This window comes from Nelumbo nucifera, chromosome 3, assembly GCF_055504915.1.
Source record: "Nelumbo nucifera cultivar China Antique chromosome 3, China Antique-T2T, whole genome shotgun sequence".
Classification (NCBI taxonomy): domain Eukaryota; kingdom Viridiplantae; phylum Streptophyta; class Magnoliopsida; order Proteales; family Nelumbonaceae; genus Nelumbo; species Nelumbo nucifera.
In genome coordinates this window covers 32,367,476-32,393,904 of record NC_142651.1, presented here as the reverse complement: position 1 = coordinate 32,393,904, position 26,429 = coordinate 32,367,476, and the positions used below count along the sequence as shown (strand labels likewise).

General features: G+C 38.3%; 1 protein-coding gene and 1 pseudogene across 10 annotated transcripts in view; both read left to right on the top strand.

Annotated features, from left to right (window-relative positions):
* The first annotated feature begins 3,115 nt into the window (after positions 1–3,115).
* LOC104594859 (NADPH-dependent aldehyde reductase-like protein, chloroplastic pseudogene) lies at positions 3,116–4,705 on the top strand (annotated as a pseudogene). The gene has a single exon (XR_016083826.1). The product of XR_016083826.1 is annotated as an NADPH-dependent aldehyde reductase-like protein, chloroplastic pseudogene (transcript).
* Positions 4,706–5,903: 1,198 nt separating this feature from the next.
* The window catches only part of LOC104591623 (uncharacterized), a 33,570-nt gene continuing 13,044 nt past the window's right edge, over positions 5,904–26,429 (top strand). For 2 of the 9 annotated variants that reach the window (XM_010250574.3, XM_088900605.1), the window contains exons 1-10: positions 5,904–6,366; positions 7,297–7,340; positions 7,852–8,120; positions 8,351–8,425; positions 8,538–8,596; positions 8,687–8,822; positions 10,174–10,270; positions 10,425–10,491; positions 14,402–14,500; positions 15,448–15,537. In XM_010250574.3, coding sequence (XP_010248876.1) covers positions 7,868–8,120; positions 8,351–8,425; positions 8,538–8,596; positions 8,687–8,822; positions 10,174–10,270; positions 10,425–10,491; positions 14,402–14,500; positions 15,448–15,537 — 876 coding nt within the window. In that variant the 5' untranslated portion in view covers positions 5,904–6,366; positions 7,297–7,340; positions 7,852–7,867. Of the gene's footprint in view, positions 6,367–6,637; positions 6,662–7,158; positions 7,341–7,601; positions 7,712–7,851; positions 8,121–8,350; positions 8,426–8,537; positions 8,597–8,686; positions 8,823–10,170; positions 10,271–10,424; positions 10,492–14,401; positions 14,501–15,447; positions 15,538–26,429 lie in introns of those variants that run through there. The other 7 variants (XM_010250539.3, XM_088900603.1, XM_088900601.1 and 4 more) reach the window with 7 other exon arrangements.

The window sequence follows — 26,429 nt, the reverse complement described above, 5'->3', positions numbered from 1 at the left end:
ACCCATTGGGTCACTTTTTGAGGGTTAAAGGGAAAATGGAAAATACAAAGAAAGGAATGAGGGCTTATTGTTTGAGAAAATCTATGATGCATAAAAGATATGATATGGAAAGTAGGGCTGTTCATGGGTCGGGTTGGATCAGTTTACTAGTGTTTTTCCAACCGACCCGATCTGGTCAGGTTACCTCAAGATGAAACTGAAACCAACCTTATATTAAGCAAAACCGACCTGATCGGTTTGGGTCGGTTTCAACCGACCCCAAGCTTTAACACTCATGAGTTGAGAAAATAAGAGTTGAGATTTGAGAAGATGGGAGAGCCAAGTTGAGATTCGAGTGATGTTGAACAATGAACTTGAAATTTGAAAATCTTGATTCTTGAGAGTTAAGAGAATGAGAGTGCTTGAATTGAGCCTTAGGGAGGCGGATCAAGAAAATAAAAGATAGAGAGAGAATAATGAAATTTGGAAATTGGAATAAGACTTCTAATCTAGGAAAGAAAGAACCTATTTGGTGTAAAGGTCCTTGGAGAGTAGGGATCATTTCTTTAAATCTTTTCAAAAAATACAAGAAGCTAATAAGTAGTTAAAATCTCTGCAACATCTTAGACAAGAAGTTCAGTATTAGCTGAGTACTGAACTTGGATCTCTCCACAACAGGGGAGGAGTCTTGGTCTTTCAATTTTGGTGGAGGTATGAATTTGACTCCATGGGATGACTTGCCACGTGGCTTAATAGGAAATTTTGGTAGGGTAAAAGAAGGAAAGAGAGAGAGTTAACGAGAGAATAGGGAAAGGTTAAACCGGTTAAAGGAGACAAGAGAGAGGTTTAAGAAAAAACGAGAGAAGGAGGGGATTGTTAACATGGCCGTGTAAATTACTGAATGGCACATGTTTGACTAATTTTATTTTTTTATGTTTCAAAATTGAATGTTTTGCTGTGCTTTTTATAGGTCAACTCCTGGTTTAGTCGGATGCTGTAGACTATTCTGTATAAAGAAATGTAGATTTACCAAATAGACCAGGCCAGCCTAAGATCCATGGACACTTGGCAGCCCTTAGTAATCATCAATCATGATTCATGAGGCGCTTGTAGAAAAGAGACGAGATTTCCTCAAAGCAAAAATTATGCAGAGATGAAGGTCTGTCAACGGACCGAAACTAGATCCGACATTGAATCAGGTTCGGATGATCCGTTCGCATAGTAGATCGAATTTGGATTTAACATTTTTCATTCTAATTTAAATTTGAGTTCTATTATTTTAATATAACTAGTAATTAAACACATGTTTTGTATGTGAGAAATTTTTCTTCATATTAATTATTTGAATTATATCATATTCAAGATAAAAATTGAAAATTAAAAAGTAATAATATGATTAAAAATAAATTTAAATACTTTCAGTAAATATGCACATGAAAATTTTAAATTACAAGAACAATTGTTGTTATTATTATTAATATTTCTATTCCATTTATTTCGTAAATAAAAATAATTTATTTTAACAATTATTTGTATTTAACATGATGAATATATAACATTATAAATGTTTCAAATGTTTTGGACAAAATTATGTACTTTTTAATTTTTTTTGTGTTCTATCTTGTTTTTTAATATTTATTATTCAATTATAACATCACGAGTTTCATTGAAAAGTTGGATCATTGAGCCACCATCTAAATAATAATCTTTTACTTATCACACTTAATTTTGGTTTGACATTGCTAATATATAATCTTTTATATATATTATTTTGATTACTTGTACTTTTATTTTTTAAAGATTTATTATTTAACTATCATATCATCAATTAATCCATTTGACCCAAACCAATAAACCACCACTAAAAAATGAAAATAATTTGATTTTACGTTAAATTTTGTATTACGTTTTCATAATTGATAAAATTATTTCTTATGTATAGTACTTATTATTGTTCAATATAATGAATGTATAACATTTGATATGTTCCCAATTTTTTATTTTTATGATTATTTATATTTCCTACTTTTAAAAGTTTTATTATTTGACTATGGCATCATTTCGTTTCTAAGTTGAATTTAAGTTTGTCATTCCATTTTCATCATTAATAAAAATACTTCTTGCATTTCATAATTATTTTTTGTTTAGTATAATGAATATTCAATATTGGAGATATGCCCAATTACTTTTTTTGTACTATATATTTTATTTATTTTTATTATTTAGTTATAACATTATTTATTAACCCATTTGACCCCAAATGGTTAAATTGCTTACCCACCACTAGGAGAGAATAAAATGATTTTGTTTTCAAATTATTTTTCAAAATATCTGTTTTCATACTATTAAAATTAATGTAGTGGATTTAATTAGTAGAATTTAATGATGAAAAAAGTACATCTTAAATATAAGACATGATGAGAGAATATACATTAAGATATGGAATTTAATGAAATAGAATAGGAAAATAGTTTTATTTTCAATTTTTTTTAAATTTTACATTACATTTTCATCTGTAATAAAAATGTTTATTATTTATCATACTTATTATTGTTTAATATGTTGAATATATGATATTGAAAATGTTTCCAATTTTTTTTAACTTCTATATTTTTTTTTATTTTATCTATTTTTTTATTTTATTATTTAATTGTGACAACACAGAGAACATAGATTGACTCATTTGACACAAAATGGTTTAATTTTTTACCACCACCTAGATGAAAACACTATTTTAATTATTTCCATTTGGATTTTAAAAGTATAAGCTTTTTTTAGGGTAAATTACAAAGACCCCTGTACTATGGGGTCTGTGACAAAGACCCCCTTGTACTTTATTTTGCAACAAATACCCCCCTGTACTATGACCAAGACCCTCATTGACCATTAATTTAAATGACAAAATGCATTAAGTTACCAAAATACCCCACTAAACTTTTTCTATTTTCTTTTTTCGCCCATTTTTCTCTTAAAACCTATTTAACATATTGTTTTCCTTTTCTTCTCTTCTTTTCCCCCTCACCGTCTTCTCTCATTCTTTCTCTCTCCCAACTCTCCGAAATGGAAACACGAAGGAAACCATTTTCTCATCTTCCCTGATCTCTCGATATACGAATAGCAGCGGCGGGAGCAGTGATGGGGCCATGTCTTGGCTGTTGGATCTTGTCGTTCGATACACTGTTCATCTTCCCCGACCGTTGCACATACAGCTCCCTCCCTCCCTCTTGAAGGCCGGGTGCAATTGTTACTGGTGCGTCGCACGGAATTGGCCGCGCCATCGCTCTCCACCTTGCCTCTCTCGGCGCGAATCTCGTCCTTAACTACGCCAACAGTTCTACCCAAGCCGATCTCCTAGCCGACGAGATAAATTCCTCGTCCCCTTCCCCTCACCCTCAACGAGCCATTGCGGTCAAGGACGACGTCTCTAATCCTGCCCCAGTAAAAAGCCTCTTTGATTAGGCCGAGCAAGCATTCGGCGCAGAGCCCCATACCCTCGTCAACTCAGCTGGGGTGATTGACCCCAAATATCCAACCATAGAAAATACCACTGTGGAGGATTTCGACGCTATCTTCAGCGTCAACACAAGAGGAGCGTTCTTATGCTGTAGGGAGGCAGCCAATCGCTTGAAACGTGGAGGTGGAGGACGGATCATATTGATTTCCTCCTCAATGGTAGGCGGGCTCAAGCCGGGGTTTGGAGCTTACGCGGCATCCAAGGCGACGATGGAGATGATGGTGAGGATATTGGCGAAGGAGCTCAAGGGGACGAGGATCACTGCCAACTGTGTGGCGCCGGGACCCATAGCAACTGATATGTTCTTTGCTGGCTAGGGGGAGGAGCATGTGAGGAAGGTGATCGAGGAGTTCTCTCTGAGTCGACTCGGTGAGACCCAAGACGCGGCCCCTCTTGTTGGGTTCTTGGCTACTGATGGCGGCGAGTGGGTTAATGGGCAGACCATTCGCGTTAATGGTGGCTATGTGTGAAAGCATTATTCTTGGCTGTTGGATCTTGTCGTTCGATAGCTATTTGCCTCTTTTTGTTTCTTTTCTGTTCTTGTGAAGTTGAGTGGAGTTGTTATAAAGAAGAATAAAGGATCAAGCTCATGGATGTGGTTGGCTAACTTCCATAAGGATCTGATGGTGGGAGCGGTGATGGGGGGAGTTGTGCACACGATTGTAGCCCCCATCGAGAGAGCCAAGTTGTTGTTGCAGACGCAGGAAAGCAACTTCGCCATCATTGGTGGTGGCGGCCGCTGGAGGTTTAGGGGGATGTTCGATTGTATCTGCAGCCCTTGCTGCCTCATCTGGTGGTGGAATAGGGGAACTCAGTAAGCTTGGTGGGGAGAGAAAGAGAGGGAGGACTTCCGAAATCTGCCACAGCTACCGTCACGGTGTTATTTGTGAGGTCGGGGAACAAGAGTAGTACGAGGATTAAAAAATATTGTAACCGCAGATTTCAATGCAAAGCTAATGGAAAGGGGTCTTTGTCTCACGGTCATAGTACAGGGGGGGTTTTGTCACAAAATAAAGTACAGAGGGGTCTTTGTCATAGACCTCATAGTATAGGGGTCTTTGTAATTTACCCTTTTTTTATGTTATTGAAATTATTAATTTATTATGTATGGATTTAATTAATGTAATTTATGGTTGAGAAGAAACAAAAATGTCTTAAATGTATAATTAAATGAAGGTGAATGCAAGTTAATATCTTAAACGTTGGATTTAATGAGAGGGAACTGAATCCATTGAATATCTTAAAATTATCTCTTTCCAACTCATTTAATGTTAATAACTGAATATCTTATTTGCCTTCAGTTTTTATCAATAAATTTAAATATGAAAGAGTAAATTTTATCCTCAAAAATTTGTAAAAATATTCTTGAGGCTTTTTGTACTTTTTGCAGTGGTATAGTCGTATAGATATATAAAATTTCTATCATATAAATTAAATATTTAATATTTTATTAATTTATTATATATATACATAAATTTAAAAATATTTTTTATTTAAAAATAAATCAGAGTCAAATTTGATACAGCTCATTAGATCCCAAATTCGAATCAAGGCCCAAGTACCTATACAATGGAGTAGCCCATCCTCCCATAAGGCCATATTGGTTAATTGGGATTAGCTGAACGCCATGATTGTTCAGCCGGCTGTAGAATCAATCATAATGTTTTATGTCTGTAATAAATTTATGACCCTACCATTAAAAATGCGAATTCCATGTAATTTTAACATTATTATTGGTTTCACATCCACTACTTTAAGCTATAGTTGCTCGATGTCGGTGGAATTCGATTCTAAGTCTTAGCTACAATCAGATAAGAACGCTCCACACCCGTTTCCACAGCATTCAGCTGATTCGAATTACTAACCAAATACCAACTAGCCAGTTGGCACCTTGCGTTCACCTTTCTCTCCTCCGCTTCATTCCAATCTTGTTCCATCCCATGTACGAAAGGTTATTTTGATGAGTGTAACGAGATATTGGAGAAAAAAGTGTACAAAAAGTAATCCCCCTTCTAATCGTTCAAATTTCTATAAAGCGATAAGCCAACTGCCAGATCAGATCAGATTCATCGGACCGGTTTAGCCCAATTATGCTATGCCCGATAAAATTATTCGAAAAATGCTAGTTAAGCATCAGTGGGCCCCCACAAAAGATAACCCAACAGGCCCAATAAAAGCAGCCCATGATTGGACCAAGTTGACTACCCTCAAACGCACGCGCTCATGTAAGCTTCTGCCTCTGCGCCGCAATGAACTCTGAAAAGTGATAACAACAACCCCACCGCACCGCCGGAAAGCAGCGTTTCCTGGATTCTAATCCAACGTTCAATATCTCGTTCTTATATAAGAAAGCTATCTACTTTACTTTTCTAAGTACAAGTTTTACTAATTACGACTTCCGAATTTCGAGAGGGTAGGAAGTGAAAAAGGAAGGAAGCATTCATTCCACTAAGCAGAAGATCTTTCCTTTTCAGTGGAGTGAATAGAGAACAGACGCTTCGTGGGATCTCGGAACCTGAGATTGAAAGCACCACCAGAAGAGGTCAAAAAAAATAAAAAAAAAGGGAAAACAAAATCAGTCACCTTCTTCAAAAAGCTCATTTTTGGCGACAGACGGACGTCGAAGCTTCGAACAACTGCATTATTTTTCTTTAATCTGTTCCACCGGTTTGTTTGCTCTGTAAAATCTCCATTTCTAGGGTTTCTCAGGAGGAATTCTTTAGAATCTGGTGGCGAGTGCTCGGTTTCTAGGGTTCCGGAGCTCGTTTCTGTGGCCCGATTGATTGCAGGTCGTGAATTCTTGATACACAGTTGCATCCACGTTGAAGGGAGATTTGATGGGCCTTTTTGGTTCTGAATTTGTAGTGGAGAAGGTATTACATGGTTTCATGACAGAATTTCTACAGAGGAAATTCATTTCTGGTAGGAAAAGAGAGAAATGAGTGGTGGTAGCTGAGAAGTGAGAAATTCGGTGTTTCCTTGCTATTTTGCCCCGAATATGCAGATCCATTTATCCATCTGTTTCTGCGTTCTGTTTTCTGGCTTGAGCTAATTTTGACTTTTGTTTTCTCTGTATTAGGAAGAACTTTGGTTTTACTGTCGAATTGTGGTTGTTGAAGTCGTAAAGTCTCAGTTTTCGAGCTGAGTTGTTCAGTTTTGTCGGATCATGTGACCGCCTTTCTTTTATTCTCTCTCTCTCTCTCTTTTACGTTTCGTTTAATCTGCTCCACTTGCACCGAACTGAAATATTCAATTGTTTCTGTTATTTTTGTTCCAAGCATTGCGAAATCTGTGTTTTTTCGAGATTGAAGGATCTTCTATTCCATTGATGAAACTTTTTTTTTTCCTGGATCTGTGATTGAAGAAACTAAAGCTTTACTCTTCTTCTGTTGCTTACTTGAATTCGTTTGGAAATCCTTAAGTCGCATTCTTATGCGAATTTCATATTTTCCTTTTTGCTGCCCTTTACTTCCGAATCTTATTCTTTTATGTAAGAAAAGGAAGCTTCTGATCTGTCAGTCTTATTTTTTTGGGTTCCTTTTGCGGATAAAAACTTCCTTTTTCTTTACGTTTCTCTTTCGAGCTTTAGTGTTCTGTTCTTAGACGCATGAGATGTTTGTAGCTTTAAAGTATGCAATTTACCTGTATTTCTCTTTGATCGCCAGAAGGCAACGAAACCGTAAATTTGAGAAGCTAAATTGTAATACGGAAAGAAAAGTTCATCTCTGTCACGGGTTTTATGTGATTCAGTTGTTTTCATTCTCTCTCTCTCTCTCTCTCACACTCATGAACTATTTGTGCAGAGATTGAGAGACGTTATAGCGTTTGACTTAACCTTTTGAGACAGGTGAGAAGATCTATCTTTGATGTATATGCTTCAAAATTTATAAGGAAAGAGTTCTCATATGCAGGTTAAATAAAACGAACAACACCCAAAAGAGAAAATTGACTATATTCCGTTATTTATTTTAAAACTGTTTTAGAGAGTTCTAGTAACGTCCTATACAATCTCACCCGTGAGTAGCATACTGCCCTGTTGGTTGGCAATTAATTAATCCTCTTCGTGTCTTGTTTGACTGTAAAGTCTTCTACTTTACTTGTGAGCGTTGTTTTCTTCCTCTTACTTTGGAGATTTTGGATTTCAAAATTTTCTTCCCCCATCGTCTCCTCTTGCGAATTATATACTAGAATTTTGTTCTTTGGTTTCCATTAAATCATGTGAGCAAGGTTATTCATATTTTTTGCTTTAAATATTCTGATGCATTTGATCGAACCTATTAGGACTCAATTTTGTTTTTTTGTCTCTGATAAGTTCAAATTGTTTTGCTTGATTTTGATAAGTTAAATTTTTCTGGCAGAAATAAATTCCAGGATATGGGATGCCTTGTATCAACACCAAAAGATTCTGGAGGAAATAGAAGAAGGCCAGGAAATGTAGGGGAGGTGGCTGTGTTTGTTCCTGGATTACGAATTCCTAAACCTCTAGACTTCTCTCAGCCACTTGGTGATATCCTGTCCAAGGGCCTAGTTGAACGTCTCTCTGCTCTTAGAACTAGAATAGTTGTCATGGTTGGCCAAGAAGCACCAACAGCTACAAAAACAAGAAGAAGAACAGCCACACGACATGGTTTGTTGAATTCTTTAGAAGCCACAATTTATTTTGGTTATGGGTGCAAAAGAAAATATTTCTCACATGGTTTTTTTTGGGGTTTGGGGTTTCTTCGCTTGGTATTTCTGGGTTTGTTTGTTTCCTCTTGCGTGATTGTTTATTACCTTCCTTGTATCTGCCTTTTTTAATAAAATTCTTTTATTTTATCTTCAAAAAAAAAATTACCCACATGATGGATTTTTTGTTAGGAGGTTCGACATTGGCTGATCTTCAACAGGCTCTTGAAGATTACTTACCAGTTCTATTAGGACTAGTTAAAGATGGTAAATCAAAACTCAAAGTCCAATCCTTTATAATACTATGGATTATATTGTAAGACTATTGATAACATTTATTCTGTTTGATTGAAGTCCTGAGAGTCATTGTACTGTGCAGGAAACCAGTTACAACATAAAGTACAATTTACTTGGGTTAATCAGGAGGATGATGCAGAGGTGGGGATTCATGGATCAATATGTTTTTTGAGTTCTTTTCCTTTCGATTTCTTTATGTGATACTAACCATTTATTTATTTATTTTTCCAGGAAACAGCCATGCCCAATGCATGGTATGAGGTACTGTCAGTTTTACATTTGATGGCCATGCTATCGTTATCACAGGCCAATTTATTGCTTCTTCCTAAAGCATCTACTGATGGTTATCAGCCAAAGGTATCGGAAGGTGTGTATTTACTGCCTGACCATCTATCTATAAATTTGTTATGCTTATTAGACTGGTATCTGAAAATACATGCTATGAATTTATTCATTGAATTAATTTTTCCTTTCAAGTTTCAATGAACCTGAACTACTGGCTTGTTAGCTCCCATTACTTTTGTGGAAGACTGATGCTAGAACCTAGTTCTGTCCCATTTGCCAATTTACATTTTCCTGACAGTAGATTTATTGGAAACTCCCTACTCTGTCCATAGAAGAATGCTCACGGTTGCTTCAGGGTGAGGACCCATGTTCTGTGGCTCCATTCTATGTGTGTATGCATAACTGGATGCTGGGAATGTGAGACCTACCATTTGATGGCTATTGCCTTGAACATCTCCTAGGCCAACAGCTGATTGGGCCCACATTCCTGGTTGGACAAATTACCACATCTTTTCATCTATTTCTGTATATCAGTAAAGTTGTGGGGACCGGCCTTCATAAGCATTTGCAAATAGGATGGTTGAAAAGATACTCTAGTCTAGATAGGCTGAGTATTGCATTTTAATTCCCATTTTTTCTATGAAGAAATTGGACACATGGTCCACTGCCTCTTAAAATTCTCTTTCTTCAATGCAAATATCCCTCTGTGTTATATCTTTTCATTATTTTATTTACTTTCAACTAGGATATTATTGTTTTGCTTAGGTAGGATTTTGAATTTTGCAACTTTCTTTTTGGGTCGGGTGGATTCATAGTTAATTAACCAGATGGGCAGCCAAATATTTTTATTTTTTCATCAGCATACAGTTTCTACTTACGTTATGTGCAACTATGGTATCCTTGTATTTTTTGTCACAATGTAGCCGGAAGCTCTCTAAATTTCACACAACAAGAGGGCGGCTAAAAATCTCAAAAGTTGGTTTAGGTGCATGCAATCATTATATTGTCTTCTGGTGCAGTTTCATGCTTTACCACTTACAAGTGAAACTCTCAACTGAATAAGTGTTTCCGTTTGGGCTTATGAAGCTACTAATATTTTCTGGTGGTCGAGAGTCTGGTGGTGGTTGACCTCTGGATAGGTGTTCAACTCTGTTTGATTTTTTTTTTTTGATCAATGAAAAGTTGGGGTGCGACATGAGTGTTTGATTTCTACTATGGGGTTCAACTTTTTGATCAATAAAAAGTTGCCCTCTTAACCACCTCTTAACCATGGATTTTATGGTCTGTGTATTATCTGTTTTTACTTCTTGGGATTTAGGAACCTATGATTATACTTTTAGGTAACCTTCAAATTTCCTAGCTTTGCACTTCATTTGGCTTTGTTTAATTCTATTGGTTCCGTTAACAGTATTCCTTGTGTTCTTTTGTAGCAGAGAGCAGACGTACTTCTATAGATGTTTTCTTGAAGGCAGCGGGATTTTTAGATTGTGCTCTCAATCACGTTATCCCCCAATTGCCCCCTGAACTTAGGTTAGTTGCCATTGTTGCTGTTACTTTCTTTTTTTAGTTCTTATTGGAATAGAACTGATGTTGTGATGTTTCTTCGGGTTTCTGTACACCGTGATGACTGTTAACATGGTTCACATTGATACCCTAACTACTGTGACAACTTATGTAAATGTAGGAGAGTTCTTCCTGTAGACCTTAGAGAAGGAACACTGCAAGCTCTATGCATGCAAGCATTGGGTCAGGTATTGCCTTATTCCTTTGCATCCCTTGTTGTTGAAACTTTCCAATCTATGCCATCTTGTGTCTAATATTCATACTTCCACCTACTTGATTGCGTTGCTGAATTCTTAGGTTCTAATAATTTACACAGGCATGCTTTTTTGTTCACCATACTTGAAAACAATATACTTAAGAATGCATATCATGTTCTTGTTGTTGCTTGATAATATTTAGTACAATGAGATAGGATAACCTAGAACTTAATAATGGTTACTTCTTAAAGAAGAAGTTTTGATGACGGGGATATTATAGTAGTTTTAATCTGATATTTCAATGAAAGTAGGACAAGCTTAGGCATACCTGGTATAGGACAAGCACAAAAGCAGTTTTGTACTTGAAATTCTAGTACATCTGAGACAAATTGCATCAATGCATAGTGGAGATACTCATCTTTTTCTAAGTAACATATCGAGTCATTGTAGACAATAACAAGTTATCTCCTAGTTTGATCTAACCAAGTTGACATGAAAAATATATACTGTACTTGGGCCTTTTTGTCCCCTCACTACAGAGTATACAAGAAAAGCAATTAATGATGATCAGTTTATAATAAGTATACTTTTTGTGAAAGCAAAAATTAAAAAGGCATAACTTCTCATCACTATTTTCGTAGAATTATCTGGGTTTTTAGAACCATTTTGAAAAGTTCTGAAGTTGTTTTCATACATCTTTGTACATGCTCCTTAAAGTGATGTTTGGCATCATTTGGTTTTAGTTGCAGCACTGGAAAAGGTGGTCCTGAATATTCAATTCTGGTAGGAAATGGTTATTTGAAGGTGTTATCACTCAAGTATTTTCCCTATTTAGGGACTTTACAAAGAAATTTTAGTGTTCATGATAGCTTTTTTCTACACTTTCTGTAAAATCATATTATTTCAGCCCTAAATGACATCAAAGTTAGATAATGGTTTTCCTTGAAGAGGATTGGAAGTCTTTTTCTCTTCATAGGCTAAAATATTTTGTTTGGACAATATCTCTTAATATATAAAGTGCATGCAATGTCCTAAGAAAAAGCTTCAACATAATTTTATTAAATAATTGTTGGTGAGTTCAAAGTTTGATCTGGTTATTCTTAGGGAATTTGAAGTTGGAGAGAGATGGAGTTCATTTTGTTGGAAGGGTTAGGATCCATCATATGGGTGGCCAAACCATGCTAGATGGTTCGGTGAAATTTCAAAAAATTCCTAATCCTTTTAGGAATCAAATTCCCTATGTTTTGAAAAACTACGTTTTTCAGGACCGTTTTTGCACTGAACCGGACCAAATTTGAAATCAAACAAAGAGGGAGACGTGTATCATATATGGATACCACAAATGCAGATCCCAAGGTGGAAGTTCACGCCCAAATCAGTCCTAAGACCAGCCTCCACTGAAGATGGTACAGTGTATAGGTGAAGCTGATTCAACAACACAATTTTCAACAAAACTGCAACTAAACTGTTTGGACTGAATTGGGGAAGGTGAGCCTGAAATTCCTCTGAATTTTTCTTGCAAAAATCAGAAGAAAACTGATCTCTGAATTTTTCTTGCAAAAGCCTAGGTCGTGATAGGGTTTCTTGGAAGACAAAAAGAGAAGAAGAGAGAACAAGAGAGTGGTTTTCTTATCTGGTTCACCATCTTCTTCGTTTATCTCCTTATAGAGCATTCTCCTAATCAAATTAGGAGATTATCCACATCTAATTTGGATCTGGACTCTATTAAGAGATAAGCTTTATTCTCTTAAGAGGATGAGTGCTTCATACCCATTTCCAAACTCGGATTTGACCCAAAGCTTGTCATGTGACAGCTTACTTAGTCTTATTAATTATGGGCCTTAGGCCCATTTCCTTCAAAGGTTCATGACCCAAGATGTTGCATGGCCAATTTAGGTCTGATTTTTATGGCATGAGACCCCACAATAACCTCACATAAGTCCACATGGGTTTGGCCCAACCTTTGTGAAAAGGCTTGGCCGAATTCACTGCACTCTTTGCTCGGATGGATCCCGGGAATTAAAACCTTTTGCAAACATTTTTCATAAAACATAATATATATCATATAACTATATTTTGCAAAACCAAATCTCAAACATAGTTGAAATCCACTGTCGTCAGTTTAGGTTTCCATCAGAGAGAGTGTAAGCCCTATCATTCACTTTGTCCGCCGATCCTATCACTATGATCACCCACTCAAATGAATTCTCTGACTGCCCCAACATACTCAGGTTTTGACCCTTGATGGATCTCACTGATTGGCATATTAAAGACAACCCAATCCAACACCTAATGCAGTACCATAATCAAGTGTAGGGGTTATGTGTAACTTTTCAATTTTGCCCATCAATCCCCAAGGTCTAGGGCATAACTGGAAAATGGTCAAGGTTCAGTGTTACATCCAAACACACATTACCTGTGCTTCGGGTCTAACCCTAGCAGCTGAGACAAGTTGCTCCAACTTCTTTGGTAGTACATCAGTGTAAGTCTTGGCAGGATAAGCTCCCCAAGTCTATTCAACGACTGAGAACATTCTAAATTAACACAAGTCTCATAAGTGTCCAGTTTAAGGGGTAATTGCACAGAAATATACCAATATCAACATGAAACAATAATGTACTTTTATTCATTTACAATAAATCTATCTGTACATCAATTTGATTGGAGCTAAGGGCATACACTATCTAACACATTTTGCATGTGGCTTGAACGTCTAGGTTTCATTTACATGGTAGATAATTGGTGGAAGGAAATTAAAGAGGAAGAAAGGGATAAATGTTTTGTTGATAATAGAATTGCAAGAATTAAAATAAAAGATTGACAGTGTGGAATAGAACCTCATTTGGAAACATAGAAGAAAACTGGCATGGCTTCACAGATTGGAGGAATTAGATCAGCTTAATAAAGAGGTTGAGTTAGAAAGGGAAGGTGTCAAAAGAAATATCAGATATAATACATGGGAAAGAGATTTCATTGAAGGCAAAAATCAAAGTTAGGAGGATAAGAAACCACATTTCTAGGCTTAAAGTTAGAGATGGATTGACATGATGAGATTGTTTAGGTAATAAAGAATGTCTGTATTTCTTTATACACAATATTGCTAGGGAGACATCTTGGTCTTGTGCTATATCTCAAGAGATTGGATGCTAAAAAGGTGACTGCATTGGAAAGGGCATTACGGTTGGTTGGTTCCATTGTCATGAGTCATGGGTAAACATATAAATGGAAATAATATTCTCAATTTGGTAAATTGAGGCATGAAGTGGCACATTAGGATTATTATATTTAACAAATAAGAGAAAATATGTTTTTGGGTTAAGGGAAATATTATTAGAGATTTTTTTTTGAACAGAGCATATCTGTTTTGGGGAGAGGTTCCAAGGGGAACCTAATGTCAGATTTATTGGGGTTGATAGTTCATGCTAGTCTACCATCTTTTGTAAATTTGTAAATTGTGTTTAATAGCTTCAATAAAATTTGGTTGTTACTGATAAAAAAGATATTATTAGAGATTTTTAATTCTAAATTGCTTATTGTAACAAACCAAACAATGATTTTTTTTTTGAGATTTAGAAAGTATTTTTATCAATATATATTTTTTATTTTTTTCTTTTCAATTTAATGCTGCTCATATGAGGCATATGCTTCACCAATTTGAGGCATGAGGTTGTGACACATACTCCTCAAAATCTGAGGTGTAATCCTCTTGCTTCATCTACAGGGTGTTTTGGCTTTGCCTCACCTCGATTTATATGTCTCACTGTCTTTCAGAACCATGACTGTAACATGGGAAATGATCATATCATGCAAGTGGGGTAGGTAGATATATCTAGCCTCTCAGAAAATGCTGTGTAAACCATTGTGTTTGTAATCTCTAATGTTTTTCTCTTGTATGAAACAGGGTGTGGATATTCAACTAGGAATGGCAATTGATAGTACCAAAGCTACAATAGCAGTGAAACGAAGGCTTGCATGTGAGATGGTTAAGTATTGGCATCAGGTATGTTATATTAATTGTCATCATTTCAATGTTTTCAACACGCTGTTGACCCAGCTGGTTGAACCACTCGAACTGTCATCTCGCCATGATTCCGGGTGCAGTTCTCCTAAAACCCAAACTTTGGTAAAAAACCATTGGCCTGGTAAAAAACATCCTACATGGGCGGTTGAACCATTCACCCATTTGACCCGGTGACTGGGTCATGGGTTGCATTTGCACACCGTTGCACAGTAAATGAGTCACCCATTCTATGCTTCAGCATTCTTCATGTGGTCAACTTTTAAATATGCTTCATTATTCTATCTTGAACCAGTTAGTAAATGGGTTTCACTTGTCATTCTCATTTGGAACCTGACCTGACCTGGATATTGTTGGCTAATTATTCTACAGCCCAGTTACACCCTCCTGTTCCTGTCTTATATTTTGTGAGGCCTGGATTGGGAATTAGCCAAGTGCATATCTGGAACAGGTTTGATCAGAGTATCAGACCATGTTGTTTGATGTTGTCTATAATCAATTTCCATTTGCAAAGTATCAGGGGCTAAACACAAGAAACTTACTAGTGGAAGGAGAATCCAAGACTCTGGTAGGCTAGTTAGAGGAAGGCAGCCAAGGAATGCGGAAACAAAATAGACATGCTCTAAGGGAAATTAACCAATAAGCAAGGAAACTGGTTGTTTGGGTACCTAGATCAGCAAACTGTTTGGCCGACTCACTTGCTGAGCAGGTGGTCAATAGGGAGAAACTATTTTGTTTAGTGACCAATGAAAGTTGTATGTAAAGATATATAAGACAACATGAAGGGTGAGGTTAGGTGGGGAAAGCTAGCCTAACAAAATAGGCATTCCTAATTGTCCATGACATTCAAGGTTAACATTCAAAAAAAAAAATCTTGCTACTGTGAACTTAGTTATTATCTATCTCTGTTTTTTTTGTCCTTTTCTCAGGCTGAGGATAACATTATCAACCTTCCATTGACAAATGGTTGGGGGGAAAAGCATAAGCTTTATGTCAAGTGGAAACATGTTGAGGCAAAGGTATCTTTCATTGCGGATCGTGCACTCTTTATTTTGTCGCTTTTCTTCTAACCCTAATATATATTGTGTTTGTTTTTCATGCTTGTTGCCTTAACATATCTTGACATCTCTTTGAATGGTTTTTGATTTTGTGACCTCTTTGTTTGTGGAAGCAACTAGGATTTGGTCTAAGGGATTGGGAATAGAACCCCAGGGTGGTTAGGGTTTTAGTTAGAGGTGAAGTGGACTAGAAACTGGCAAGATAAAACTCAATTTTGGCAAATGTGCCATACAAAACCAAGGCCCTTCACGTGTAGTGGGTCTTTAAAGATCACAAGGAAGGCTATTATTAAGTTATTCAGGCCTCATTGGGTTGGAAATTTACTGAGAGTAGAAATTTTGGTGCTCCAGACTCCAGAGTCCAAAGCTAGCTTACTCAATGGTTTGGATTGATTTGATTGTTGAGGGGGACTGTCAGGTTGTGAATTGTGATCTGATGACTGTGGCTGACATAGATGGCCCTTGGATGCTCAGGCATCGGATTAGAGAGGCAACACCTTTGGCACTTTTTGTGAACAGCTCATTCAGTTGGGTGCCTAGATCAGCAGATCTTGCTGATTCCTGTACTGGGGGTAGAGTTGGGAGACAAAACCTATTTGGGCAGCTCCTTGCACTAGATTTGAGCAGTAAGATTGCTTTGTACTTTTACAATTAGTGTTTGTCACCTTTAAACTGTGTACCTTTGGCCCCCTTCACTTATACTTAGGTAGAGGGTCCTCTTAGCTCAACCAAATGGTTGATTCCAAATTTCCAATAGGGGCCTAAATAAACAGAAACCTGCGGTGGGATATCAACCACACTTATTCAGGGTCTGTTGGTATTTGGTAATGGGACATAAATGGAAGCAAAAATATTGTTTTCATTCCATGGCTTAAGGATCTTGCATTCCATAGACATCTCAGGTATTGAAGTAGAAGGAGATTTAGGAGCTGAAGTGTCAAATCTGGATTTTTCTGATTTTTTATGTATTTACAGTAGTATGGTTGTTTTTGTAAATCTTCTAGTAGTTGTTTTCTGATAATTTTGAGTCCTTGGTGGTTTTCCTAATCAAAATAGGAATTAGATGTTATATTTTTTTGATGAATAATTAGAATTTTATTAAAATTTTTAATGTAAAGACTTTACAATCATCCTTTAGAGAGGTACGAGCTGCTACCTCTCATACTAAGAAAAACATATTACAACCGTGCCCTGAATAAACTAAACCTGTTCACCCCTTGTTTAGCCAAAGCATCCGCCATCCCATTTGCTGATCTTCTCACCCATTGTATGCTTAAATTCATATTCCTGGTTAGCCAAGTAAATTTGTTCATTTCACCCCTGTAACACCAAGTTATAGACTCAGGATTCCTTAGCCATTTTACCACCAGTTTCAAATCCCCTTCTATCACCACATTTTTCAAGTTTAGCTCACTAACTATCTGCACCCCTTGAATTGCAGCAAGCAGTTCAGCTTTGACAGAGTCCCCCATACCCACAGGACCAGAAAACAGTGCTATAAGTTTACCTTCTCCATCTCTCACCACCCCTCCAATTCCACTAGGGCGGAAGGGCCTGGATTACCTCGGCAACTCCCGTCAAAATTCAGTTTAGCAAAACATTCAATCGGTGGTGTCCAGGCCACCTCCACTCTAGCCTTCCCCTTAGAACTTTTAGCAATTATTTCCCAATTCCTCCAAATTTCGTCGAAGGAGAACTGGCAGAGCAACTCCAGAGTCTTTATCCAGTGGTTCACTCTAACCATCACACAAATCCTGATTTCTTCCTTGCTTCTCTCCTTCTCTAAGAAGATTCTTGCATTTCAGGGGTCAAATAACATAGTAACCTATGTAGGTAATGTCCACCTGCACCCTAACAAAGAAGAAAACCAAAGCCAAAAATCTGCAACAAAGGGGTAAGAAATCAGTAAGTGGCAACAACTCTCATTATTGGATTTGCATAAGACACACCAGTTCAGGGAGAAGCAGGAGTTAGGTCTTTTCTCCTGAAGCAAGTCCATAGTATTTAGCTTCCCATGAACTACTTCCCAACAGGAGGTTACCTTGGTTGGAATGGGTCTACACCAAAACTCTTTGATGGGAAAGGAAGAAACTGAAGAATCACAAAAGGTCTTGAACATAGAAGCACAAGAGAACAAACCCTTAGGGTTGGGGGTCCAAATCCGCTTATCAGGTTTACCAAGTTCCAAGCAAACATTTTGAAGGAGTTGTAGAAGGTCCGAACAAGCCAAAATTTCATTGTCCCTAAGACCTCTATGAAATCCAAAGTCCCAACTGAGGTCCATAGGATTTGGAGGGGAAACAACAAACCTTGACTCAGACTCATTTTTGTACAAAGAAACTGAGTATAATGAGGGGAAAAGTTCCATTAACGGACAAGAACTGAGCCAAATATCCTCCCAAAATTTAACAGAAATCCCAGAGCAAGCATCATACCTGATGAAGCGGAGAAAGTGAGGTAGGATATTGTAAATAGCTTTCCAAGGCGAGGCCAGAGTAGCTCTATTGGATACACCTGCATTCCAACCATTTCCCAACCTTTCATGTATGTTGGCTATTACTCCATGCCACTCTATCCCTTTCCATCGGCCACCTCCAAAGCAATTTCCCTAACAATGCCTTATTCTTTTTGTCCACACTACCAGTACCCTATCCTCCTTTTTGAAGATTCCATAACCATTTCCCAAGTAGGGCAACATTCCTTTCCTTGATGTGACCTTATTACCCAATCCACCAGCCTTCTTTGGCTTAGATACATGTCTCCAGCAAACTAAGTGGCTTTGTTTCCTTTTGTCTAGATGTAAATCAGTCCTCAAAAATTAGGTGTAAATTTGAAAATTAGAGAGAAAAAGGAAGAAGAAAAGTAAGAGCAGCAGTACAAGAGAAGAAGATGGCGAAAAGAGGAGGAAGAAGAAAGGTTCAAATTATTCTTCCCTTTCTTCTCTAATCCTTTTTATTAAGAATTAATGTTAAAGTAATTACAAGTATGCCCTTAAGTGGGAGGCCAGCTAGGCAGTAATATAAAGAGATCAAACAAAAAAGAACTAACATGCCCATTAAGAGAGGCCCATTAGCTAACAAGAAAAGAAAAGATATTACAAGAGAATGATACTAGGACCCATTCGGCCCAGTCTCTTTACACTCCCCCTCAAGCTGAGCATAGATGTCAATCATGCCCAGCTTGCTTATATAGTGTGTCATTTTCCCTCTCGGAACTCCCTTGGTCTAGATATCAGCCAATTGTTCGTCTGATGTGATGAATGGCAAACAAACTTCTCCTGAGGAAACTCTTTCCCTTATGAAATGTCTATCAACCTCAATGTGCTTAGTTCTGTCATGTTGAATAGGATTATGTGCAATATTGATAGCTGCTTGGTTGTCACAGTAGAGCATCATTGGCTTCTCGTAGTCAACCCCCAATTCTTCTAAAAGGGATCGTAGCCACAGTAATTCTGACACACCATGTGCCATTGCCCTGTATTCTGCTTCAGCTGAGGATCTAGCAACTACAGACTGTTTCTTACTCCTCCATGACACAATGTTCCCAGCGACCAGAGCACAATAACCTGAGGTGGATCTCCTATCATCAATACATCTTGCCCAATCAGCATCAGCGAAAGCATCCAGCTTCATGTGTCCATGTTTGACAAATAGAATACCTTTCCCTGGAGTACCTTTCAAGTAACACAGAACCCTTTCTGCAGCAGCTAAATGAGTATCTCTGGGAGAATGCATAAATTGACTAATAACACTTACTGCATAGGAAATGTCTGGCCGAGTCATGCAAAGATATAACAACTTCCCAAGTAGTCTCTGAAACACCCCCTTATTAGATAAAAGGTCACCATTTATAGTAGAAAGCTTATGATTGAGATCAATAGGAGGGGAGATTGGTTTAGCTCCAAGTTTACCAGTCTCAGCAAGGAGGTCAAGGACATATTTACGCTGAGAAATGAAGATACCATCCTTAGATCTAGCAACTTCAATGCCCAAATCTTTGATCTCAAATTCAGAGTTAAGAAATCCTTTTAGTTTACTGACCTCTTGAGTGTCATTACCCGTGACCACAATATCATCAACATAAACTATCAAGAAGGTCACCAGAGAGCCATTTCTCTTCAAGATCAGGGTATGATCAAATTGAGTTTGTGTGTAACCAAAGGAGACAAGAGCAGCCCTGAACCTCTCAATCCAAGCCTGAGGAGACTGTTTGAGACCATAAATAGATTTCTGCAGTTTACACACCTTGCCTTGCATTTCCTTCCCATACACCCCTGGAGGCAAAGACATATAGACCTCCTCATGTAGGTCTCCATTCAAGAAGGCATTTTTAACATCAAACTGGTGTAGGGGCCAATCAAAAGTAGCGGCTAGAGATAACAAAACCCGGACTGAGGTCATCTTAGCTACAGGAGCAAATGTCTCAAGATAGTCAATACCATACATCTGAGTGTAGCCTTTAGCAACCAGCCTAGCCTTAAACCTCTCAATAGATCCATCAGAGTGATATTTAATGGTAAACACCCATTTGTAACCCTTTGGTTCCTTCCCTTCAGGCAAGTCAACAATATCCTAGGTATGGTTCTTATGCAAAGCATCCAGTTCAGCCATCATAGCATCCTTCCATTCAGGTTTAGATAAGGCTTCCGGTACGGACCCGGGTATCACATGGGAAGAAACAGAAGCAAGAAAAGAGTAGTAGGAAGGAGAGAGAAGGCTGTAAGACAGGTGTTTGGAGATACAATGGGTTGTACACTTCCGCTTGCCCTTGCGGAGAGCAATAGGAAGGTCAATGTCTAGGAAAGATGTAGATGGATCAGAAGAAGGCTGACCTATTACTTCAGTAATGATGGGAGGAGCAAGATGCTCTTCTGTAGGAGTGGAAACAACTTGCCCATGTTTGAATCTGTGCCTTTGGTACCACCTTTGGAGAATAGGATGAGGAGGAATTATAGGAGAATGAGGTGGAGGAGCAGGAATATCGGAGGTAGGTCCAGTGGGAGAAGTAGACACCTCATGAGAGGACTCAAGAGGAATGGGAAGAGGAACAACTGGAGACATAGCAAAGGGCTCTTCAGATTTCTCCCCCTCGAGAGAAATAGTAAAGAAAGGAGTCAACTCAGCAAATGTGACATCCCGAGATACAAAGCGGGTGCCACTAACTGGATCAAAACAGCAATATCCCTTCTGTGTGGAAGCATATCCCAGAAAAACACATTTACGAGCCTTAGGTTCAAATTTGTGCCTTTGATGGCTGTGAACATGCACATAGCAAGTGCACCCAAAAACACGGAGAGGAAGAGAAAAAATATCCTCATCCGGGAATACGATTGATCAAAAAGGTAGCAATAAGAACATCTCCCCAAAATTTTATAGGAACATGGGATGCAAACAGGAGGGATCTGGCAACTTCAACCACATGTCTGTTCTTCCTTTCCGCCACTTCGTTCTGTTGTGGAGTGTAGGAACAAGAACTTTGATGAATAACCCCAAAAGTTTCAAGATAGGCAGAGAGGGTTTTCTCAAAATACTCCTTAGCATTATCAGAACGGAATATTTTGATCCGAGTGTTAAACTGGGTGAGGATGAGTTTATGAAATTTTTGCACAATAGCTGGTACTTCATCCCTGGATTTCATGAGATAAATCCAAGTGTAACAAGAGTAGTCATCAATAAAAAGGATAAAGTACTTGTAACCCCCCATAGTTGGCAAATGATATGGCCCCACATGTCATAATGAACAATATGAAAAGGAGAAAGAGATCTTTTATTGCTTATTGAATAAGAATGTTTACAATGCTTTGCCAGTTCACACGACTCACAATGAAGACTCGATAAAGACACTCCCTTAAACATATTTGGAAACAAATGACTCAAACCAGAAAAAAAACAAATGACCAAACCGAAAGTGACATAACAAGACTTTGTCAATAGACTCTAACAAAACTGACTCTAAGGCAACTCCATGAGGTGGTCCAGAAGCTCTATCCGGTGTGTCCAGCAAGTATATTCCGTTCGCCTCATGGCCACTCCCAATCATCCTCTGAGATTGCAGGTCCTGAAAAACACAAAGAGTGGGAAAAAAGGTTATGCTACAATTCATGGATGTAGTTAAGCTGCTAACAGATAAAAGGTTTGTATTAAGTTTAGGGACATGAAGGACAGAGGATAAATAAAGGGTGTCAGAGGTCTTTATATCCCCTTTACCAGAGATGGGAGCAAGAGACCCATCGGCAAGGGATATTTTTTCTTTACCAGAGAGAAGGTGGTATGAGCAGAAGAGATTAGACAGGCTGGTCATATGGTTTGATGCATCGGAATCAATAATCCAAGGGATTTTATGATTACCTAAAACTGAAGCATGATTTGCAGAAGCACGAATACCCGAGTGAGCAAATGCAGATGAAGATGATGTGTTGCTGGAAGAGTGAGATGAAGAAATAGTAGCTTCCAGGTGATTTAGCAGCCTCCCATACTTTTCAAAATCCGCCTTCATTGTTGCCAACTGCTCAATGGTTGATTTTTCTTCACTCTCCTTATTTCCTCCTTCAAGTACTGTAGCAACATTAGCTGTCATAGGCTTTCCTACCTGAATTCCCTTCTTCTAGCTGTTGTTATTCTTAAACCTATCAGGAAGAAGCTCAGGATGAAGCTTCCAGCAAGTGTCCTTTGTATGCCTCAGTTTCTTGCAATATTCACATATCTGCTCCTTTTTCTCAGTTGGACCCTTTGGCTTTATTCCAGCATGTGCAAAGTATTCTGTAGGTGGACTCTGCAACTGAACCTGCTACCTACTCTCCTCACTGCTTATCATAACGTATGCCTAGGAAAGAGTAACCTCATCTTTGGCCAGGATATTTTGCCTAATGATGTCAAACTCAGGGTCGAGTCCAGTGAGAAATTCAAACACCCTATTTCTCTCCACCAACTTCCTATACATTTCAGCATCATTCATACTCTCCCATACAACTGTCTCCATAACATCAATTTCTTGCCATAGGGATTTCAGTATGGAGTAGTAGATTGCTACACTCTTCTCCCCCTGTCTTAGGTTCTTCACGTCACTTTTCAACTTGTAGACTCTGGCTACATTCAACTTCTGTGGATAGGTCTTAGTAACACTGTCCCATATCTCCTTAGCCGAAGACATCTAGAGATAATGCCGACTTATATGAGGTTGCATGGAGTTGACCAACCATCCAATGACGGTATAGTTATCCTGCATCCATTTCTCAAATTCAGGGTCTGTCTCTTCGGGTTTTGCTTTACTACCTATGAGATACCCGAGTTTTTCTCTACTACAGACATAAATTCTTATAGACTGTGACCAAGCAAGATAATTTGTCCCATCTAGCTTGATTGTGGTCACACCAGTCAAAACGGAATCTACCGAGCCAAGGCCGGAAACCGTACTTGCTTGAACTCACTTCCGTATGGCTCCATTAATCAAACGAAAATCAAAGAACCAAAAATTTGGTCTATATAAACTTACTTGAAGTCAAACCAGAACCCAGATGCTTGAAAACTAGGGTTTTACTCCGTCCAAATGTTGGGGAGGAAGAGAGAAGATGCAGCCGCTCCTACCAAAGCTTCCCAATCTCTTCCAAATTTGAACCGCCCTCCTTTAGGAGTCAAAAGACACCTCCCAAGCACAGAGCGCCACACCCAAAGCTTCACCTTTACCTGTACCTTCGAAAATCTCTAGTCGGCTAGGGTTTTGGGCAGCGACAGAACAACACCACTTCTTGGCAATATCCAGCCAGATTTAAACTCTCCAAACCCTCTACCAACTAGGCCAGAGATCCTTTGAGCTATAGAGAACCTATCTCTCCATACACTCTCTTAATCTAAGGGTGTATGGGAAAAGAGGAAGAAGAAAAAAAGAAGAAAGAGGCCTGCTCTGATACCAAGATGTAAATCAGTCATAAAAAATTAGGTGTAAATTTGAAAATTAGAGAGAAAAAGGAAGAAGAAAAGTAAGAGCAGCAATACAAGAGAAGAAGATGGCGAAAAGAGGAGGAAGAAGAAGAAAGGTTTGAATTATTCTTCCCTTTCTTCTCTAATCCTTTTTATTAAGAATTAATGTCAAAGTAATTACAAGTATGCCCTTAAGTGGGCGGCCAGTTAGGTAGTAACATAAAGAGATCAAACAAAAAAGAAATAACAGGCCCATTAGCTAACAAGAAAAGAAAAGATATTACAAGAGAAGATACTAGGACCCATTCGGGCCAGTCTTTTTACATGTCTCTTCCTCCATCCCATAAGAAGTCACGCTGTAGTTTCTCCAATTTGTTTATTATTTTCTGGGGGGCTTGAAAGTCCGAAAGGAAGTAAGATGGTAGATTGGATAGAGAGGCCTTGATTAACGTAAGTCTACCACCCTTAGAAAGATAATTTTCTTCCAGGTTGCTAATTTCACATTTCTCCACAATCGGGTCCCAAATATTCTGGTTCTTCGGGTTCCCACCTAGAGGCATTCCCAAAGTGGATGGGAAGGCTTTCCACTTTACACCTCAACAGCTCTTTAAACCTGTCTAGGATGGAATCTTCCACTTTTAAACCTACTATGCTGCTATTTGAGAGGTTGACTTGGAGCCAAGTCACCCGTTCAAAGCATTTTAAAACTTGTTTAAGATTAAAGATGTTTTCCTTTTCATCTTCCAAGAACAAAATTACATCATCTGCATACATTAGGTGAGACACTTGAAGTCTTTCCCTTCCAATTTCAAAGCCTTTTATAAGGTTCAGAACTTTCGCCTTCTCTATCAAGAAGCTGAAGATGTTGACTACCAATGTGAAAAGTAAAGGGGAGAGAGGGCAGCCTTGTCTTAAGCATCTACTAGCTTTGAAGTAACCAGCTGGTTCTCCATTTATCAGAACTGAAAACTGGGCAGAATTGATTTAGTCCTTTATCCAGCTGACCCACTTACTCCCAAACCCTCTCAGGTGCAGAATTTCCAATAAGCATTCTAGTTCACTTTGTCAAATGCCTTCTCCAGGTCCAGCTTCAATAAAATCCCTGATTTTCCTCTTTGATTGAAGTCTTCTACACATTCATTAGCCACTAAAACACTGTCAATAATCTGCCTCCCTTCAACAAATGCATGTTGGTTGTTTGAAACTAACTCCCTAGTCGCCTCCTTCAACCTAGTTGCCAGGACTTTGGCTATGATTTTGTATAAACTCCCCAGCAAGCTAATTGGTCTGAAGTCCCTTACTTCCAAAATGCCCTCTTTCTTAGGAACTAAAGTAATAAAGGTGGAGTTGTTTCCTTTATTCACAACTGCTGACTGGTAGAAGTCTGAAAACACCTCTAGAAGCTCTGATTTGAAGGTATCCCAGCATATCTGATAGAAGAAAATTGGGAATCCATCTGCCCCAGGGTTTTATCACCTTCCAGATTAAAAACTGCTTTCTTCACTTCTTCCTCATCAAAAGCCCTCTCTAACCAAAACTTCTTTTCCTCTGTTAGTTTAGGGCCTTCCCGGTGATTCAAGACAGCCCTATTGTGCTCCTTCTTCGAGTACAACTCCTTGAAAAAGTTCACTATAACATCAACAATTTCCTTTTGATCCTCTACTTCTATCTGCCCGACCTTCAATTTTGAGATAAAGTTTTTCCTCCTTCGCCCAGAAGCATAATTATGAAAGAATTTGGAGTTGTCGTCTCCCTCCTCCAGCCATAAAACCTGGGATCGTTGCCTCCAAATGATTTCTTCCCTCCTTACAAATTGCTCCCATTTCTTTTTTAGTTCTGCCCTTCTTTTCCTACCCTCTCCATCCAGACCTCCACTTTGCTCCTTTTGGTCCAAGTTATCTAGCTTCTGGATCACCTTGTTCTTATCCTCTGCATGTAGTTTAAGTTCCTCTTTGCCCCAAGATTTAAAATTTCTCTTTAAATACTTCAGCTTTTGTAGGAAACGGAAGCCTGCCCAGCCATCCATTCTGCATTCTTCCCACCAAGTAGCAACCTTTTGATGAAACTCCTTGTTGGTGGTTAGGACTTTCTCAAGTCTGAATGGGGCCTTTACTTTCCTCCTTACCTCATTTTGGAGAATCACGGGCCAATGGTTGGAGACACGCTTAGAGCTGATTGATTGCAGGAGATTAGGAAAGTGCTCTTCCCAGTCCGTGGTCACGAGGAATCTGTCAATTCTGCTATTGGTCGCATTTTCTTGCATGTTTGACTAGGTGAATGACCCGTTATTGAGGGGGAGACCCCTAAGGCTATGTCTTGCAACAAAGGCTGAGAAATCTTTCATACTCCTAGTTAGTCTTCTGCAACTTGAGCTCTTGTTGCAGAATCTGATGACATTGAAGTTGCCGCCAATGCACCAAGGTATTCCTTCAAATTCATGCAAAGAATCTAGTTCTTCGCATAGTCTGTCTCTTTCAGAAGGAGAATTTGGACCATAAACCCCTACCAAGATCCAGTTGAAGCCATCTGTAACATTAGTGAAGAACACTGAAATGGAAAAGTTTCCTTTGTTTATCTCTATCCCCGAGACTACCTCTTCTTTCCAAATGGTTATAATCCCTCTTGATGATCCAGATGCTGGCAAGTTGGACTAGATCTTCCCTTGAATATCCCAAATTGCTTTAATTAGTTTCCTATCTACAGATTCTTTTTTTTTTTTTTTTTTTTTGATTCATGTAGAATTACATTGTCTGGATTTTCCCATCACAAAGTTTCTTTGACTAGGCATCTCTTCATTCCCCCCCAGCCCTCTGATGTTCTAACTTAAAATCTTCATTAATTTCTTGAGAGAGGCTTTCCCTTACCCGATCTTCTATCTGAGGTGTTCACTGTCATAGAAGCTCGATATGCTAATCCCGATTGAAGCCTTTTAAGCTC